This window comes from Asterias rubens, chromosome 2 (assembly GCF_902459465.1).
Source record: "Asterias rubens chromosome 2, eAstRub1.3, whole genome shotgun sequence".
NCBI classification, from domain to species: Eukaryota; Metazoa; Echinodermata; class Asteroidea; order Forcipulatida; family Asteriidae; genus Asterias; species Asterias rubens.
The window spans coordinates 7599808-7619498 of NC_047063.1; the positions used below are offsets into that span (position 1 = coordinate 7599808).

Here is a 19691-nt window from a genome sequence, read left to right on the forward strand (position 1 = left end):
ATTATCAGCAGGTTGTTGCCACACCATTAACCTTTTTGAAACATAATGGACACTACAGGATCGGGAGTGCACTGTTTGGTTTAAGTGTATACAATTGTTTTTACCATTAACCAAATAATGTCCTATGTAATATGTCCACCATACCTCAAAATAACTCAGGAAGTTGTAAACTAAAACATACCAAAAATAGGTAAATAGGTTTGTTTTACTAAGAAACCATGATGGCTCATGTATTCAGAAAATCTACTCGGTGGCAGTAGAATATAAAACGAGACAAGTTCACAAAAGATCTAGCAAGTAGAAACACACATGGCATTAAAGCAAACCAAATATATTTTGATACCTCGTCATGGAATGCCTCAAATCCCATAAACCATGAATTCCTTTAAATACCATTTGTATATTTAGCACAACGTTTTTTAATCAAACAAGCACTTGGAATTTTAAATCGTGTTGAAATTGTCAACAATACGATTGTGTTTGCTTTCCTTTTTTATTGACAAGCTCAGGGTTTAATGTAAACACATCCGGACTGTAAACTACGCATAGACTGACCGTGATATATTATTGACAATACCGTCTTGTATTTCTGATGTAAATATTTCATACCTTCTTTCTGCGACCTCATGTGTGGTATTGAACATGCTTGGCAATAAACCAGACTTATCGAAAGTTATTTGGTGTAATGTAGGCATAATATTCAGAACAGCATTTTTCGAAATCAGAAACCGAAACAAGATATCTTAACATACAACCCATCAAAGGTTTAAGGAGTGTACAAGGTTAAAGGAAAGGTATACCTATGGTTTTACTTCTCAAAAGTAATGGCAATCAAAACTATTGGTTGGAAGCCTACAGCAGCTTTCGAAAGTATTTTGAGAAACATTTCACTTCGAAGTAACAAACAATGTAAAAACATACAAGTTTTTATGTCTTAAAACTTGTACCTGAGAAGCGTTAATGCATTAACTCTTCTCAGATTGTGTATTCCCAACAGGGATTATTCTTTCATAGTTGCTCCGAGATTTCCGGGTATATCTCAAAAATGGTTCCATAAAATCAAAGGTATACTTTGCCTTAAAGGCAGTGGACACTATTGATAAATACTCAAAATAATTATCATCATAAAACCTGTCTTGATTACGATTAAATGGGAGAGGTTGATGGTATAAAACATTGTGAGAAACGGCTCCCTCTGAAGTAACGTAGTTTTTGAGAAAGAAGTGATTTTCCACGAATTTGATTTCGAGACCTCAAGTTTACAATTTGAGGTCTCGAAATCAAGCATCAGAAAGCACACAACTTTGTGTGACAAGGGTGTTTTTTTCTTTCATTTTTATCTCGCAAATTCGACAACCGATTGAGCTCAAATTTTCACAGGTTTGTTACTTTATGCATATGTTGAGATACACCAACTGTGAAGACTAGGCTTTGACAATTACCAATAGTGTCCACTGTCTTTAAAGCAAGTTGACATTTCACTTAAGCATTTCGCAGGGGACCATCACAAACCATTAACAATCTACCAGGAGAACAATGTCTACCAACATTATTTCAGAAACGATTTTATGATTACAGTAAGTACTTATACATAATGAATTCCGAGTATGAAGGTTTCTTTGTTTGAAGGGCAAAAATATTTTATAACAAAAGTAATTTTTTAATTCCTTGCGCGCAAAATGTTACCTTGACATTTTGTACACCAATGAAACGTCATTGGAGATAACAAATTGATATAACGTTTTGCAATACAGTTTGAGGGTCATACAAACAGTCAAATAGAAACAGTAAAATATAATATGATATTTAGATATATATAAAGCACACCAACAATAACTATATTTGCTAGATATTTGTTTTGTTGGATATATTAGCTCTAGATTAATTTACAAGTTAATTGTCCAATATTCCTATAAATATATTATAATTCCACCCTGCTTGAATGAATGTGTCATGAGTGACAACTCATGATCCATTTAATATTCCACCATTTGTTTTCTTCCTTTAAAGGGATGAATATACCTTTGGTAATTACTCAAAAAATTGGTGACCATAAAAAACCTAAAAGGTAAAGAAACACTGGAGAGCTTTTACTAATATATAACATTATTAGAAAATATTCCTTTCTGAGGAATGTCGTTTTAGAGAAAGAGATTAACACAAAATCAATCTGAGAAAAATGTCTGCATAAAACCTTTCTCAGCCTCTGTATTTCAATTAAATATTCATTTTCCTGCCTGGACATAGCGGCTCCAGCTTTTCGAAGATATCTAAAATGCTACCACCTTTTGAAATGAAATGTTCACAGGTTGGTTGTTTTGTATATTATCCAGGCCTGTATGCTTCATTTTGGACAGGGCAAGGGCACCAAGGCATTCTCTCCTTGATAAAGGGCACCCAATGAGGAAATTGTAAATTTCTACTGGAGCATTCCCAGGGCACCAAGGCAATAACCAGGGGGCATGGACACAATCGCCTTCGTTACCGTTGTGTAGTATAAGACTTGATTATCCATACAAAATCAGATGGTTCCAAAAACCAAAGTATTGCCTTTAAAGAGAATTATTGTGAATTGCTTTAAGTCCCCTTTTTCAGGGCAATTGATGGTAGTTTAAAGAAATTAAATTGGCTGTCCTCTCAAAACCTACATCATCTGAAGAAAAAAATACTAGCCATGCTGTTTGGTATCGGTTGAGTGGTCGTGTGTACATTGGTAACACCGTACAATCTGTCATCCCATTAAGTTGTACATAATAAATCACTGACGACAATTCCCTATTAATAACTAATGGCCAAAGATGTGATGAACCATCACGGTTGTTTTCTTTTTTTGCCACATTAGGGAAAACTACCACCAGCAATTTCATCAGAAATTATTTGACAATTGATAAAGGGACTTGATTGAAATTTGCAGACAATAATAACACTTTATTTAGGATATAAACAAAAAACCAGTACAAATGTTATTATTATTTAGTTTTACCCATACACACCGATGTGTGTGTGAAGGACTGTAAACTCAGTACACAGGGAATTCTGTGCTTACGTCAGGCATATTTAACGAGTTAGTAGGAATTGTTGGCTTGTGCACATGTGTACTCCATGTTACTAGGCATTCTACGCTTGCACAGCTAGCAAAGAAATTCAGCGCTTGCACATAAGCGGAGAATGGCGATGGAAAACGCAGAATTCAGCGGTAAGCAACGTCATGAAATTGGGCCCAATTGATTGAACTGTATGCAAAATTTGCTGCATTGCTTGTTGTTAAAATTAATGACTCCTTGCAATAACACTTAATCAGAAGAGTGTTATGATATAACTATTAAACTTATCAAAAGAAAACATTAGCTTGTCTTATTCCTTTTCTATGGCATGGCAAACGAAATGGATGAATACAAAGAACGAAGAGTTGCCATACTAACATGATTTTCTTACTGGTACCATTGCATTTGTTTATGGTGTGTGGTAAAACTACATAGTACTTACACAAGCAAACTGGGACTTAACCCTACTATAATAAAAGGGACAGCATGACTTGAGTTTTATAACACTTGAATGTAGGCGTGAGGCCACTAGATAGGCTGGTACAGTTACATAACCAAGTTTGGCTGTCCTTTTTTTTATTTTTATAAATAGTAAAAAATATTACCAGTGTAATGAAGTATACTTGATACCCATTAAGACAACGGAGATAAACCTTTTACATATTGTAGCGCTCTTCAAATAGAAAACAGTTGCCTTGGATCAGGCGAGTTGATCTATAAAAAGCATTTGAAACCGTTTGTTATAAAATGCATATTGATAGAAAGATGTTTTAAAAGTAGAATATAACGATCCACAAATTGCATGGTTATACGTCAAGAACTAACACGGCACGCTATTTTGACTCCATGACTATCACTAAGTAAAAGGAACACCAGGCATTTTCAAGGCATGTTTGGGTGGATCGTTAGATTCTACTTTTAAAACATCTTTCTAAACATATACATATTAAAACAAACAGTTACAAATGCTTTTGATGGACCAACTCGACCAATCCAAGGCAACGTGTCCCTTTAAATTGTTATAATAAGTTTCAGGAATTGGTATATTCTTCTGATTTTGACTTTGTTTTTGCACAAAAAAATTGGAGTGGGTATGTCCACCCAGGAAGAATAATCTGCAATTCACAGTTTTAGAAATGAATTGTCAGTATTGCTTCTCAGATTCAAATTTTGCTGGATAAAAAGTGATGTATTTTCCATAATTGCATACTTTGAGGTCAAAAGTTTCTCAAGATGCATTATACTTTCCAAAGCTGCTGCACTTCTTGCCAAGTAAGATTTTTATTTTCAGAGACATTACCAAATGCATATAGATAGACCTTATGCACATGACGTCATTTCAGTACGGCGCCCTCGCCTTGAAGTCAAAAGGAGGTTGTTCATTGGACAATCTATGTGCGTTTCGATTGTTTCGTCACCGTTTGACCTCAAAGATGGCAGCTGGATGACGTCAATGCATAAGGTCTATAGGCTTTAATGACCCTTGAAGGATGAATACTGGGATACATTACAAAGGAAAATAATCTCAAAGATGGCAGGTCAAAAAAAAAGGCAGACACAAGTTTGAAATAGCTACTTTTGTACAGGCTCAAGATACATGTACTTATAAGCTTTTAATTCATGATTCAGGGAAAAAATTCCCATTATTGCTGTGTGGGAGAATCCAAAAATAAATCATTATCCGAAACCAAGCGTTATCTCAAACAATGCCTGCATGTTACATGTACTTTGTGCATTGTTCTAAGCATTATGCATCAGTTTTTAGATGTTTTGTTTTGAATAGGATCATTTTTCAAAATTCTTACAGTGAAAAGCAAGGCCCTGCAACTTTAACACAGGATACATTATGGTGTTTATTCTATGGAAACATTCTTTTGTATAGCCATAGTGTAATTCATTTCTGTATAGTAAAAAAGTGATATTTTATCAATTTTAATTTATTGGCGAACTTCATAGCCTTAGGAAATTGTAAGAATGGAGAAGGATTATTAAAAAGATAAATTGAATGTAATAAATCTATTATACCAAGCTTGTTCTGTTTGGTGTGTTGTGGTCGAGCTGTCCAGTTCACCAGCTCTGGCGTTGTCAGCAGCAGAGTGCTGGTTCGAATCCCGGTCATGACTCTTGGGCCATAAAGTAAGGCACTTAATTACAATTGTTTCCTTACAAGTTTGGAGGGTAGTGCATTATGCTCCTTTAGCCAGACTCCTAGTGGATGATAACCAACCCTACATGTACATCCTTACGGACTGTGAAGGGGGTAACCCTACCAGGAGTAGGTGGCAACATCATGCCCCTGATGGCAGTTGATTTGGGTCGATAGATCAAATCAGAAGTAGCCCTAACCTTGAAGTGGCCCTCTGACCTAAATGTGATGTTAAGCGGTCTCCCAAAAGAAAATTGATCTAACCATATTAATAAAGCAAGATGAAGGTTTTGGAATAAATAGGGACAGAGAAACGCTTTTGTCAGAAACAATTCTCAGATTGTGTAATTCAATTACTGATTATTCTTCCTGTGTGGACATAACCGCTCCAGCTTTTCGACGATGTCTCAAAAACGCTACAACCTTTTGATCTGAAGTTTTCACATGTTATTTTTATTGAATAATATCTACATTTATATGGACTAAAACAATTGAACCGCTACAAAAACCAAAGGTACACGTTTGGTAATTACTCAAAACAAATATTAACTTAAAAACTGACTTGGTAACGAGCATTGGGGAGCTGTTGGTAGTATAAAACATTGTGGGAAACAACTCCCTCTGAAGTAACGTAGTTTTTGAGAAAGAGGTTATTTCTCACTAAAATAGCTAGAAGTCTTTTATTCCTATCTGAAAGCACACAAATTTGTCCAACAAGGGTGTTTTTTTCTTTCATCATTTTCTTGCAACTCTGATGACCAATTGAGCTCAAATTTTCACAGGCTTGTTATTTATGCTTATGATGGGATACACCAAGTGAGGACACTGGTCTTTGACAATTACCTTCCCTTTAACACGATAAATAAAAGGACACTAAATATCTTAGCATGTGGTAAATGCATTTGCGCATGATATACCAGTACCCCATACCCGTGCCAGCAAGACACATCTAATTATGTTGACTGGTGTGTGGATATTAGCAGAATCTATGCACAGTCCGCATCCAAAGAAGGTTAACACATTAAAACTGCTGTGACGCTCAGTTACATGGCATCCGAGTTGACCTAACCTTTCTTCTCTTCAGACAATTTTTTTCTCGTCAGACAAATTAAAGTAGACATCATCCTTATGTGTGACTTAGTACAGGGATGAAATATTGTATCACTTTTGGTTTGTATGGCGTTTGCGTCACAGGGCAAAACACTGGACCGCCAGCCTGAGGCCAGTGATTTCAGCGGAGGGCCAGTAAACTCAAGACTATTCAATAGTAACACCTTACTCAATACATGTATCTGCAATTAAACATTACATTTCAATGATGTTGTAGGTGGACTTTTTGAGTCCGTTATAAAATATCTTTAAGGCTAGGCCCAATATCAATTTGTTTTGACATTTAAGACAGGCAGGCAAATTTAAAAGTGTACCCGTTCAATTCTGAGACAATTTTTTTTAAATCCTTTCCAGTCCTGTGTAATACCTTAAACTAGTCAGTGGACACTATTGGTAATTACTCAAAATAATTAGCATAAAACCTTACTTGGTAACGACTAATAGGGAGAGGTTGGTAGTATTAAACATTGTGAGAAACAGCCCCCTCTGAAAGAATGTAGTTTTCGAGAAAGAAGTAATTTTCCACGAATTTGATTTTGAGACCTTAGATTTAGAATTTGAGGTCTCGAAATCCGTGTGACAAGGGTGTTTTTTCTTTCATTACTACTTGCATCTTCGGCGACCAATTGAGCTCAAACTTTCACAGGTTTGTTATTTTATGCATATGTTGAGATACATACAGCAAGTGAGAAGACTGGTCTTCGACAATTACCAATAGTGTCCAGTGTATTTAAACATTTCAAACACCATTACTGGTCTCTTAAGCATGTTAAGAACAAATGAATCAACTATAAATTGTAAGATTTGTTTTGCTTGTCATTTACAGTAAGTAGTTCTTGTACATTTCCTTTAAAGGCATACTTAAAGAGTTAAGTATCTGAACGACAATGCAAACCTTTTACAGTCTTTGAAAATCCTTTCTGTCAATATGGCAGACTAATGCATGAAATCATACAAGCAGACAGCGTGATTTAGAAATGCAAGAACACTGATATCTGAGATTCGGGAGACTCTACCACGTCGATAATTACCTCGGGTATTTTCTAGGAATTGTCTCCTGTGTTTTGACGTGAGTGGAAGAAACTGATAGTGCCAGCCATCTTGAGAAACAGAGGTGTAATGGATTCTGTTCTTGATAATAATCAGCAAGAAAGAAGGAAATAAGCTATTCATTTTTAAAAAAACTGATTCGACGTGCTGTTTATGGTCTTTGAAAATTCTGTTGAAATGTTAAAGATGAACTTGAACGAAATCAACATTGTTGTTGTTTTTATTAATAAATACATGACGTTGAGTACAACTCCACCCCAATTGCTTCATATTGTCTCCCACACGTGGATGACTAGGGGTTGAAAAAAAAGAGAAATTTAATAGTGTGGGACTTGAACCAACGACCTCTGGATTAACGTGCCAGAGTTGTATACCAAGTGAGCTATCTAGCCCTACATGTTAGCAGTTTCCCTATTTTGTCAATGAAGAGACAAAATTCCCGAAAGGCCATAAATCTGTATGTGGTAAAGAATCTTTACAATCAGTCACAATGTTTAACGAGACGTGTCTAAAACGTGTCTACTTATTTGTAATGAAGCATTCATCACTTCATCTTTTGACTTTGACTTAAAAGGCATTTCCCGTTGGGCTTGAATTTAATCATTATCATTTTCACTATGAATGATTAAGTCTCAGTTTCAATCCATCAGACCCTTTTTCATATTTTACATACACTTAACATTACCCAAGGCCTTCTATAAAAGAAGTATAGGTCTGGTTTTGGAATTGTTTGATTGTTTGAATCACACACCAAAAAACCTGTAATAATTGTTAACAGTAGGGCTTTATAAAACCAGGACAAACACTAAATAGAAAACATTATGAAGACCTTGTATCAAACATACAAATATTTCTAACCAGAATGGCCCACAGTTTTAAAAAATCCTCCAGAAAATCATCACAAACACTTTATCATTTCCCAGTGATATTTCTCGCAATATTTTATACACATAACATCTGTTGTACTACATTTACCTCTTTAATGTTGACATATCAAAATTCCAAGTCAAGAAAAAAAGATAGAAGATAATACCAAGCGTCGGTCACAATTGAGTTGCGAAAGTTAATCTCCATGTGACATATAGAGTGTAGTCTTCATGTTACTGCAGAGCTAAACATTTCCAATTTCATTTGAATTTTTTATGACCTTTATCCAAACCTCTGCGAAAATGTCGCACAAATGCAACTTTACTTTATATGAGGATTCCATGCACCCTAAAGGTAGAAGGGTCTCACATTGGGTGAGTTACTGCCAACAAAAATAAATTATCGGCAGCTGAACTTCGAGGTCACTTACTTTAAAGTTCTATTCGTGACAAATACTTTACAGCCTTAATACTTAATAATGTTGCGACCCTAGCAGAGTCTTTCTTGAAGGGGGTAAAAACATAACGCACAAACATCAAATGTTGACATTTAGCCTTCAAAGAAAGTCTCTGCTAGAGCCAAAATATAAATGCCACCAAAATATGTTTTAGTACGCTAAAATAAATTTTGTGACTTGTTTTACTCATTTCTTAAAAACTACACATCGGCAGTAATTTTTTAAGGGAAGCTTTCTACCATCATTATCTTTCAACTGTGTGAGTTTAATGTAAATTTATGTCCTACAAAAAGTACCCAGAACCTTTAAAGCTTGAATTCAGATCATCACCACTGATCCATTTCAACATTTCATGTTTTTTGCAAAACGTCAAGATCTCAGGCAGAACGACTTCACATGGTGCTTGGTACTGTAATCACCTCCCATTCAAGGAAGGTTATTACTTTTTAAATTTGATGAGTCAAATTTTTGAACAACCAACATTTTTTTCGTTTGGCGTAGGCGTCTGGATGAACTCAACCCTTGTCATGTTTAGAAGTATCATACAAATCCAGTTTGTTTTACCACATGTACAATGGCATTGTACATACATATGTATACACAAGAGTTGAAACATCTACATCCAAATCTTTTCAAGCTTGTATGTAGTGAAAACTAATGTAAAATACTTAGAACTTACCATTACAGGCAAAGTAAACCTTTGGTTTTGTGAAACGTTTGATTGTTTTAATCCTATAGGACACTGACACAATCAAACTTACATGTACAAATTTCATTTGAAAAGGTGGTTGCGATTTTTTGCGATATTGCCGAAAAACCCCAGAGCAGAACAGTCCATGCAGGAAGAACAAGTTGTAAATGGAATACACAATCTGAGAAACATTTGAGTAATGTTTCTCAAATTCAAATGGGGGATAAATACTTACTCATATTTCCATAATAGTAGTACTTCAAAGTGAAATGATTTTCAAAATGCTTTACACTATCAAAACCTGCTATACATCTAACCAAATAAGTTTTTATTGTCATTAATTTGTGATAACCAAAGACCCCCTCCCATGTAATGGTAGCTAAACAAAAAACACACGATCTAATCATTTATTTGGTCGACTCATTCGAAACATTTTAAAGTGAAAAGCTTTTCCCGCCCAAATCCTTTGATTTCCTATCCCCATCAGACAAAATTATAATAATTTTGTTTGTACATCTATCCATCATTAAGCGTCAGTTGCAGCCACTAGCTCTACCCATGTGAACTCATACAGCAGTTCCTTCACTACTATAGAACCCACATCACTTCTTCCATCTCACCTCCACAAGCTTCTTCAATAGAAGCAGTGGTTAGGCAAAAACGTGCAAGGCCGAAACAATTTGTCAGTTCGTAGTAATAAACCCATTCGGTAACAGAGATAATTTTCATGCCTAAATGGTTGACATCAAAGACCTATTTTTAGAATCGTGAATCTTTTTTCTTTTCTTGGCTTCCTCTTTTGCTCCCTCTGACTAAATCACGTATTCACGTAATATCCAGTGGTGGTTTGTTTATGTTAGGGAGAGACGTGGAACAATGCCACTCGCTAGAAAATACACTAATTCCTTGCTGTACATATACGTGCACAGTACGTACTCCACCATGGCACATTGGTTGGTTAAAGCATAGGGGTTAATAGAGATAGAGCTAGAATGATAGCCTATGTAACATTGAATACTTATGATGATGTTGAGGAAAAGTTATTTGACAGATAGAATGATGTAAATATGTGATTGTTTCCTTGCAAGGTACCCTATCAAAATACCTTTTTAATATTATGTCAAATAATTGAGCAATAAGCGGCAAGGTAAACTGACCGGAATTCTTTTCACCCTTACTCTGAATTTTGTTAGCACTGTATACTAAGTAACTTTCACCCCCTCCCCCTGAGTTCCCTGAAAGAAATCAAAGGCATTTTACTTGGATGGGATTCAAACCCACAACCTTTGCAATTCTAGAGCAGTGTCTTACCAACTACACCACCGAGATACCTGGTGGTAGATAGAGGCAGTTTCTAATCATATATTTTGAACAGCAGGTCCCACAACAAATTAATGTTAAACTTGCATCAGGGAATTTTTTTTCAAATTTTGGGGTTGAACAAAGAATAATAGACTAGAGGGGGATTTGAACCTGTGAGCATAGACCTGATGCACATGACGTCATTTCAGTAGGGTGCCTTCACCTGGAGGTCAAAAGGAGGTTGTTCATTGGCCAATCATGTGCGCCGCGCATACAAATCTGTGCGTTTCGATGGCGGCTGGATGATGTCAATGAATAAGGTCTATTGGACTAAAGTGCCGGCACTCTGGCACTCTACCAACTGATCAATTCAGCCCTATAAAAGAACTGTTCAATAATATCTTACCTTTCTAAGAAATTCTGCTCCACTGTACTTGAGGCTTATCTCATACAGCTTGCTTCCAAACGTTTCAGCCCATTGCGCTACTCTGTAAATTCAAAAACACAAGTATAGAAAATGTCATCTCTGATACAACTCAGCATGTACAGTATCTCAGTTTCAAACTGTTCAATTTGTCAATATGCCAATCTGCGACCATCAAGCACTCAGTATCACTGAGAAACTACCCAAAAATTACATATTTTTTATATGCAACCTAGCCTGGAATCTCATTAGGCCATGTTCGTTTTGCAAAGGGCACGTCCACATGAAAATGTTAAGTCTCTGGGATACTTTCATGCCTGGAATTACATAGAGGCCATAAGCCTTCTTGAGATATGGCGGACACAATGCTACAACACTGTAAAGTTGTGGTAAATTTGTGCGTATTGACCATAGAAATAGACTGATGTTATTCAGTGAAGTGCGCATTGTAGGCGACACGGCGTTTACACGTAAACCTAATGACCACCAACATGGTGAGCGTGGCATCAGTCGCGGCGTGTGACGCGCGCGTATCTCAAAAAGGCTTATATGGACTCCATTGGCCATGGTCTTCTTGGTGTCTCCTCGAAAGTTCCCCCATTGACTTTAAGATTTTGGAATGGAAGTGCCCTTGCAAAATGAAAATAGGCATGCCCTTTTAAAGATGAAGTTCCAGGCTTGTACTTTACTTAAAGGGCACCATGGGCATACCAAGGTCAACAAACTCTGTGGCCTTCTTGGTGACCTCTGTATAATGCCAAAAGTATCGCATTCAAGAGTATGTTTAGGCCTATATCCTTTCCTCAAAAACTAAATTATGCAACTACTCTTTATTATGAACTGTCCACACTACCACATATTTGTCCATTTGTAGGCATTCTTCGCTTACATAGGCTAATATTCGGGTGTATTGGGCTAACACTTGGGTGTATCAAATATTGATGATAGAATCTTACGTGTATACAGCGCATAAATCCTATGTGTTAGATCGAGACGCTTAAAATAAGTGTATTTTGGCAGCATTTGGGTTAATTGGGCAAACATTTGGGTGTACTGGGCTAACATTTGCGTAAATTTGGCAATCGTTGGGGTATATTAGGTGTATTGGGCTATCTTGGGCAAGGCTAACTTGCGCTTGAAGTTTTTTTTTTAATACCTGTGACCTCCAATCTTACAAGTGAAGACATATCCAACAATGTTCGATATCAATTAAGATTCAATGTTTCTTGGTTATCAATTACTGCTGTTTGACAGACAAATTTAATTGCACATTAAGCCAACGGTTTCAGTGTAAACGTCCTGACATGCGTGTCGGTTCATAGTCTAAGTCTAGTGTAATTCGCTGGGATTCGATTTATAGCAAGTTAGACGAACAAAAGGCAACGACCAAGGTCCTTTATCTGAGAATTTCCATTCAACGTGTGATACGACTAAGGAAGCATATGCAAAAACACAGGTGGGTTCGGACAAATCACAAAGAAGAAAATAAGACTGCAATTTGATGTGTCAGCAAGGCTCATCTATGCAACATCAGAGAAGTAAAAGCAAGTATGGATAGGTGACTCCATTGTGTCATAGGCCCTTTTTGAATCCACGGCTTCGGCTGCAAATCCGGCTCAGGCTAGCTTGGCCGGTGGCTGTTTTGACAATTGCGCATGCTTTGAATACGCACTCAGGGCTTCAGACGGAGCCTGAAGCCGAATCCGAAGTCGATTTGAAAAGGACCTTAACACACAAGGGATGTCACTGAGATTCAGTACAAAATTGGGCCCAGGAAGCATGGAACCCTTGCTTACATCTGGCGAGTTTCACAGGCAATATACTCAACGTAAAATCAATTGGCACTTGCGTGTGCGGGCAACTGATTGCAATTTGACCCTTCGCAAAATTGAGTCAGCGGACGTGATAGAAATTGAATTATTTACAAACAAGTTTGCAGATTTTCCCAAAATATTAAAAGGAAAATGAAAGAGTGGTGACTCGGTTTTGAGCGTTTCTTTTACAATCTTCACTCGATTCTTTATAATCACATGCCCACAACCCTGCTGGTTCGGCTCAGGCCTATATTGGAAACACCAGGAAACGCTGGTTTTAAATTAACATAAAGACCTCACTCCACTCTTGTATTCCATTATATATCCTTAAAGGCACTGGACACTGTTGATTATATTACTCAAAGTAATTGTTAGCATACAAAATTACTTGGTAATCAGCAATGGATAGCTGTTCGTAACATTGTCAGATATTACTCCCTCTGTAGTAATAAAGTTTTTGAGAAAGAGTTAATTTCTCACTCAAATATTAAAAGAGTTCAGGCCTCAATACCTTTTCTAGGCATGCGAAAGCACACAATTTTTGGAACAAGAACAAGGGTGTCTTTCTTTACAAATATCTTTTGCAATTTCAATGACCAAATGAGAATACTGGTCTTTGACAATTTACCAAAGGTGTCCAGTGCCTTTAAGGGATAAACGTTTGATACTTACGTAGCTTTGTCAATGTTGACATCAATAGTGGCTCCAACAAGTACTCCAGTGATAAGAAGTAATCTGAGATAAATCAAAGTCAACTCTGTCATGATCTTGGGATTATCTCCAGCATCGCAAAACTACGGCAATAGTTTGACTGGCGCTTGTAGTCCTGTGGTGAATACAGTAACTCCACAGCCTCGTCCAGAGCAGAAGTGTGTCTCTTCAAGAATTGAAAAATATTTCCACAAGCAAATCTCTGTCAGAGGTTTTTCATAAATTTGACGAGCACAACTGCCAATGTTGACTTTCAATTCTTCCGTTACACAGCTTTCTTATAACAAACGAGGATTCTCAAAATGCTGTCCGCTTTTAAAAGTTCCAAGACAACTTCTGATCAAAGATATTAAGTTGCTAACGCTTTGAAGTCTTGATTTGCAGTCTCCTCATTTGTAGTCCAGCGATGTGTAAATTATGTAAGAGGTTCCACCCTCCTGCCGTTTCTTCACTCAATCTAGGAGGACAAAGTTCAATAATTAAAACACGATTAGTATAAAACACCCAAGACGATCGTTGTAAATATTTTAACTCAGCACTGAAGTTTATTCACATTCAGTTACTCATCTAAGAATAAGATGGTCCTTTCCAAAAGAGGAGATCCTTTTTTCCCTGCATCTTCACAGTAGAAGGGTAAAAGTCTGATTGACCCAACTGCTGCTGTGAGTAAACAGTAACTCATAAGTTACTCAAGCACTGAGAAGTCTCACTTAGTTCAAAAACGGTCGGTCTCAGACTAACTTTGCCATCGTATCAAACTGAAGTGTCTAAAGAGAACTGACTGCTTTCGTGAGTAAAATGTAACTCACAAGTTACTCAGTAACTCAGAAGTTACTCAAGCATTGAGCTGTATCACTCGGTTCAAGATGGTCGGTCTCAGACTAACTTTGTCATTGTATCAAACTGAAGTGTCTGAAGAGAACCAACTGCTGTTGTTGGTAAACTGTAACTCACAAGTTACTCAGTAACTCAATAGTTACTCGGTAACTCAGAAGTTACTCAAGCATTGAGCTGTATCACTCAGTTCAAGATGGTCGGTCTCACCATGGAGGTGATCAAACTGAAGAGCTAACCTTACTCGACATAACTTGATGGCAGACAACTCATGGTAGTGCATGTAAAGTGAGCTGCCAACATGCCAACAGCTATTATTCCACCTTGGTCCCCAGCTCCTTTTCCCCGAGATTGATTTATGCCCCTCTGTTTTCCACACCAAGCTGTCCTGGTTTGTCCACGTGCCTCTGTGGCCAGCCAACCCTACCATGCAACATACAGGTTCATTACCCACTCCCCCTGTCTGTGGTAGTATGCAATATACAAGTAGGAGAGGTATTGAATAGTTTAATGCTTGGGTCCATCCCTTATTACACAACTCTACACACTGTAGGCCTCTCAATGCAATGTACATTGCACTTGTTAATAATTAATGAGGAGTCAGTGACATCTACGTTGACCAATCACCATTGGTGGAAGGATTCATTTTAATAAGGACTTCATCTATGGGGTTTGGAGGTGGTGGACGCATGGTGGTAGCGAGGGGAAGATGTTGGTTTGAATGGTTAGGCTTTAGCAGAGCTCCCAACATTAACATCAGGGAGATGTTATATAAATTTGGTTTGCGGTAATACCACGTGTGTATCTACGTGCCAGGTAGAGTTCTTTAGAGACTCGCTATATATTCTACTACCCACGGAGTAGATTGTTAGAATTTTCAAGGAGATGTTGTTTTATTTTGTATCATTTTACTTAATTCAGCATCCAAACAGAGCAAGAGCTTATAACAGGATGGATACAAATATTAAAAATTAGATTTATAAAGCAGTATTTATAATGTTACAACTAATTAAAGGGAAGGTACACGTTTGGTAATTACTCAAAACAAATATTAACTTAAAAACCGACTTGGTATCGAGCATTGGAGAGCTGTTGATAGTATAAAACATTGTGGGAAACAGCTCCCTCTAAAGTAGCATACATTTTCAGAAAGATGTAATTTCTCACTAAAATAATAAAAGACTTCTAGCTAAATATCTTTTATTCCTATCTGAAAGCACAAAATTTCGTCCAACGAGGGTGGTTTTTTTTTCTTTCATCATTTTCTCCTAACTCCGATGACCAATTGAGCTCAAATGTTCACAGGTTTGTTATTTTATGCATATATGTTGAGATACACCAAGTGAGAACACTGGTCTTTGACAATTACCAAAAGTGTACCTTCCCTTTAAAGGAAATAAACAAAAACATAAATCATGCACAAGGCAAGAGAGGGCTAGGGTGAAGCCTATAATAAAAACAATTGGGATATATTTAGAGTTAGATTCAACATAATATGGGGGGGGGGATAATTCCATACACCTGGAGATTTTCATATTGGTTTACCAGAACATGGATCTGAGAGAGTTGGCAGCTTTGGTTTAAGGCCAGTTAATAAAAAACATGTTTTTTTTTAAGCCTCCCCGCCGGCTTCCTTTATAGAGGCCATTTAATTTTTGTTTTAAACCAAACAAAAGTACATTTTAACGACTTTTAAGACACAACTGGACACCATTGGTAGTTGTCAAAGACCAATCTTCTCACTTGGTGTATCTCAACAATATGCATAAAATAACTCACTTGGTGTATCTCAACATATGCATAAAATAACTCACTTGGTGTATCTCAACATATGCATAAAATAACAAACCTGTGAAAGTTTGAACTCAATTGGTTGTCGAAGTTGTGATATAATAATGAAAGAAAAAACACCCTTGTCACACGAAGTTGGGTGCTTTCACATGCTTGTTTTTGAGACCTCAAAATCTAATTCTGAGATCTCAAAATCAAATCTGTGGAAAATTACTTCTTCTCGAAAACTACATTACCTCACATGGAGCCGGTACTCACAATGTTTTATACTATCAAAAGCTCTCCATTACACGTTAATACCAAGAAAGGATTTATGCTAATACCCATTTCGAGTAATTACCAATAGTATCCACTGCCTTTAGAAAAAAGCCTCATCCTTCCTTTTATCAAAAAGGCAGGACCCTAAACAATTTGTCCACCTCAGAAAGGGAAGGAATGTCATTCATTGATGAAGTAACTCTACTAGCTTAATCAACAGTTATATACAACAGACACACTATCTCTAATCACCATGCATTCTATAGTCGCAGTTCAATGCCACCCTAGACGTATTTACCAACAGCACTCAGAACACTAATGGCGACATTTATCTTGTTTACGGCAGACACAAATAATGTTCCTCAGATATTACTTTTTTGATTAGTTGGTAAAATACAATGAATCAAACTCATCATAATGCTGTTGCCATTAATGTTCAATCAATTATTTATAAATATTTATGACAAAGTAAAGGGTTGATAAGAATTGGATAAAAATAAACATTGAATAAATTCAAATTACTGCTTTGCATGTGTGTTTTTTTGCAGAGCTCATCGGAAAAATTACTGAGTATACAGTGCTTAAAGGCACTGAACACGTTTGGTAATTGTTAAAGACCAGAAAAAACACCCTTGTCACACAAAGTTGTGTGCTATTAGATGCTTGATTTCGAGACCTCAAATTCTAAACTAGAGGTCTCGAAATCAGATTTGTGGAAAATTACTTCTTTCTCGAAAACTACGCCACTTCAGAGGGAGCCGTTTCTCACAATGTTTTATACCATCAACCTCTCCCCATTACTCCTTACCAAGTGAGGTTTTATGCTGATAATTATTTTGAGTAATTACCGATAGTGTCTACTGCCTTTAAGTTAGGTTACACAATCAGTAATCCTGGTCAATATACTAATGCATTGTTGGTAGTTGTTCAGATGTATACAATACATAACTCCCATGGTATTAAGCTTATAAAGCAAACTTGCCAGCAACAAACTACAGTACTTTGGGAAGGGCATTCAAATCCATAAGAACGATTTATGGGAAATAGCAAATCTATAATCCTCCGGAAGTCTTAGTGGGCGGGTATAGAAAAATCAAATCTACCATTAAAAGCCATCAACATTTCAACTATGACACAATCTGCAAATGTTTGGCCTTGGTTGTAAGCCTTAGTATGGTATAATGCATGTAAGGACAATGAAATGAGAGCATTAGTGCTTGAATTACGTGAATTATAAACATCTGTTGTATGAAGTTATTTTCCAAACATGACTTTAAAGCCATTGGATACTTTCGTTAAACAGTATTATCCAAGGCCCACACTTCAGGTATCACAACTTATACATAAAATAACAAGCCTGTGAAAATTTAAGCTCAATTGGTCATCGGAGTCGGGAGAAAATAGCGGGTAAACCCACCCTTGTTTCCGCACGTTTCGCCCGTGTCATGACATGTGTTTAAATTAAATCCGTAATTCTTGATATCGAGAATTCATCATGTTTTAATTTTTTCTTAAAAAGTAAAGCATTTCATGGAATAATATTTCAAGAGTCTTTCCCCATTGCCTTCTGTAAACCCTGTAAGTTATTTGTAAACCTGTGAACTTTTTTTCCCGAAAGTGTCCAATGGCTTTGAAAAAATGATTTCAAAAAAGTGTGTAAAGAGTTTACTTGAAAGCACTGGGTGAGCTATGGTGATTAAGTTCACTAATGAGGCATTCTTGGTTTCATGACCAGAAGTGTATAATATAATAATCATTTATTGAACTGCTTTTGTAATCATGAACTGGTAGTCATATTAATTTAACTGATCAATCCTGATCACTAGGCCTGGACGACTAGTGGAATTTACTACTTGACTAGTCACGCCATAGCCACGACTGTTTGTTAGTTTATGGTTGATCACACAAAACATGAACACTGTATACAGCTATTTTGTAAAGCTCCACCAATCCTCTATAATACCTTCAATAGCACAAATCATCCACCACATGCTAGCAAACATTCTCAGTAAAACAAAATAAATGATTGATAAAGAAATCCATTTCACCAAGCCCATAAAACCTTGTGACAACCTAGGTACAGCAAAATACACTTTGAAAAAAAAAGAAACATGTGAAGTTCAGTTTCCTTATCTCGAGTTAGGACAAGTTTGACTAGCCTTAAAGTTTAAATGTCTCCTAGGAATAGTCCTTAAACTCTATGTGAAATCAACCAACAGCCCTTCAGAATAAGCGAACGCCATCAAAGATCATGGCATCCCAGGTCGAAATTCCAGTTGAACCTAGTTAAACTGGGTTTAACTGGAACTAGTTGAAACCAGTTGATAAACTAGTTAAACACAGTTTGGTTTAATATGGAAAATGGACAGAAACCAACTGGTTTATAATTTCATCCTAGTTGAACACAGTTAAACCTAGTCCAAACCAGTTGGATAATATGGAAAATGGACGAGTTTGGTCACTATCCAGTTGAACCAGTTGACACCAGTTAACTAGGTTCAACTGGAATTTTGACCTGGGATAGTACAGTGTAAACTAACTGGTTGCTTAAGAAATCCGTTTCACACAAGCATATAAAACCTAATAACAACCAAACTACAGCATAATACACCTGTACACATTTGAAGCTAGTTTCCCGGCGTCCAGAACAAGCATGCGACATCAACAATCACAGTTAAAGTACAAACTGCAGTCCATGTCAAAAGACATTTTTAACAACACAAATCATCCATCGCAAGCTAGTAAACATTCTCAGTACAAAATTGGTTGCTAAAGAAATCTGTTTTACACAAGCATATAAAACCTAATAACTAAAGTACAGCAAAACACACCGCCGTCCAGAACAAGCAAGCATACAACATCAAAGATCACGGCTGAAGTACAACTTCAGTCCATGGCGAAAGATACTTTTAACAACACAAAAATCATCCATAACAAGCTAGTAACCATTCTAAGTACCTAAATTGGTTGCTAAAGTAATCTAAAGGAATCTTTACACAAGCATATAAAACCTAATAACTAAAGTACCGCAAAACACACCTGTGAACATTTGAAGTTAAGTTTCCCCGCCGTCCAGAACAAGCAAGCATACAACATCAACGATCACGGCTGATGTACAAACCACAGTTCATGTCAAGAGATACAGGTACGGAATGCAACCTTTATGTTTTTAGTCCTGCAGTTTCTCGCATC

General features: G+C 36.7%; 1 protein-coding gene across 1 annotated transcript in view; it reads right to left on the reverse strand.

Annotated features, from left to right (window-relative positions):
* LOC117307271 (voltage-dependent calcium channel subunit alpha-2/delta-3-like) overlaps positions 1-14904 on the reverse strand; it is a 120221-nt gene extending 105317 nt beyond the window's left edge. Inside the window, exons 1-2 of the mRNA XM_033791982.1 lie at positions 13578-14904; positions 11074-11155 (exon numbers count right to left, since the gene is read on the reverse strand). Coding sequence (XP_033647873.1) covers positions 11074-11155; positions 13578-13669 — 174 coding nt within the window. The 5' untranslated portion in view covers positions 13670-14904. The remainder of the gene's footprint in view (positions 1-11073; positions 11156-13577) is intronic.
* Between the last annotated feature and the right edge of the window lie 4787 nt (positions 14905-19691).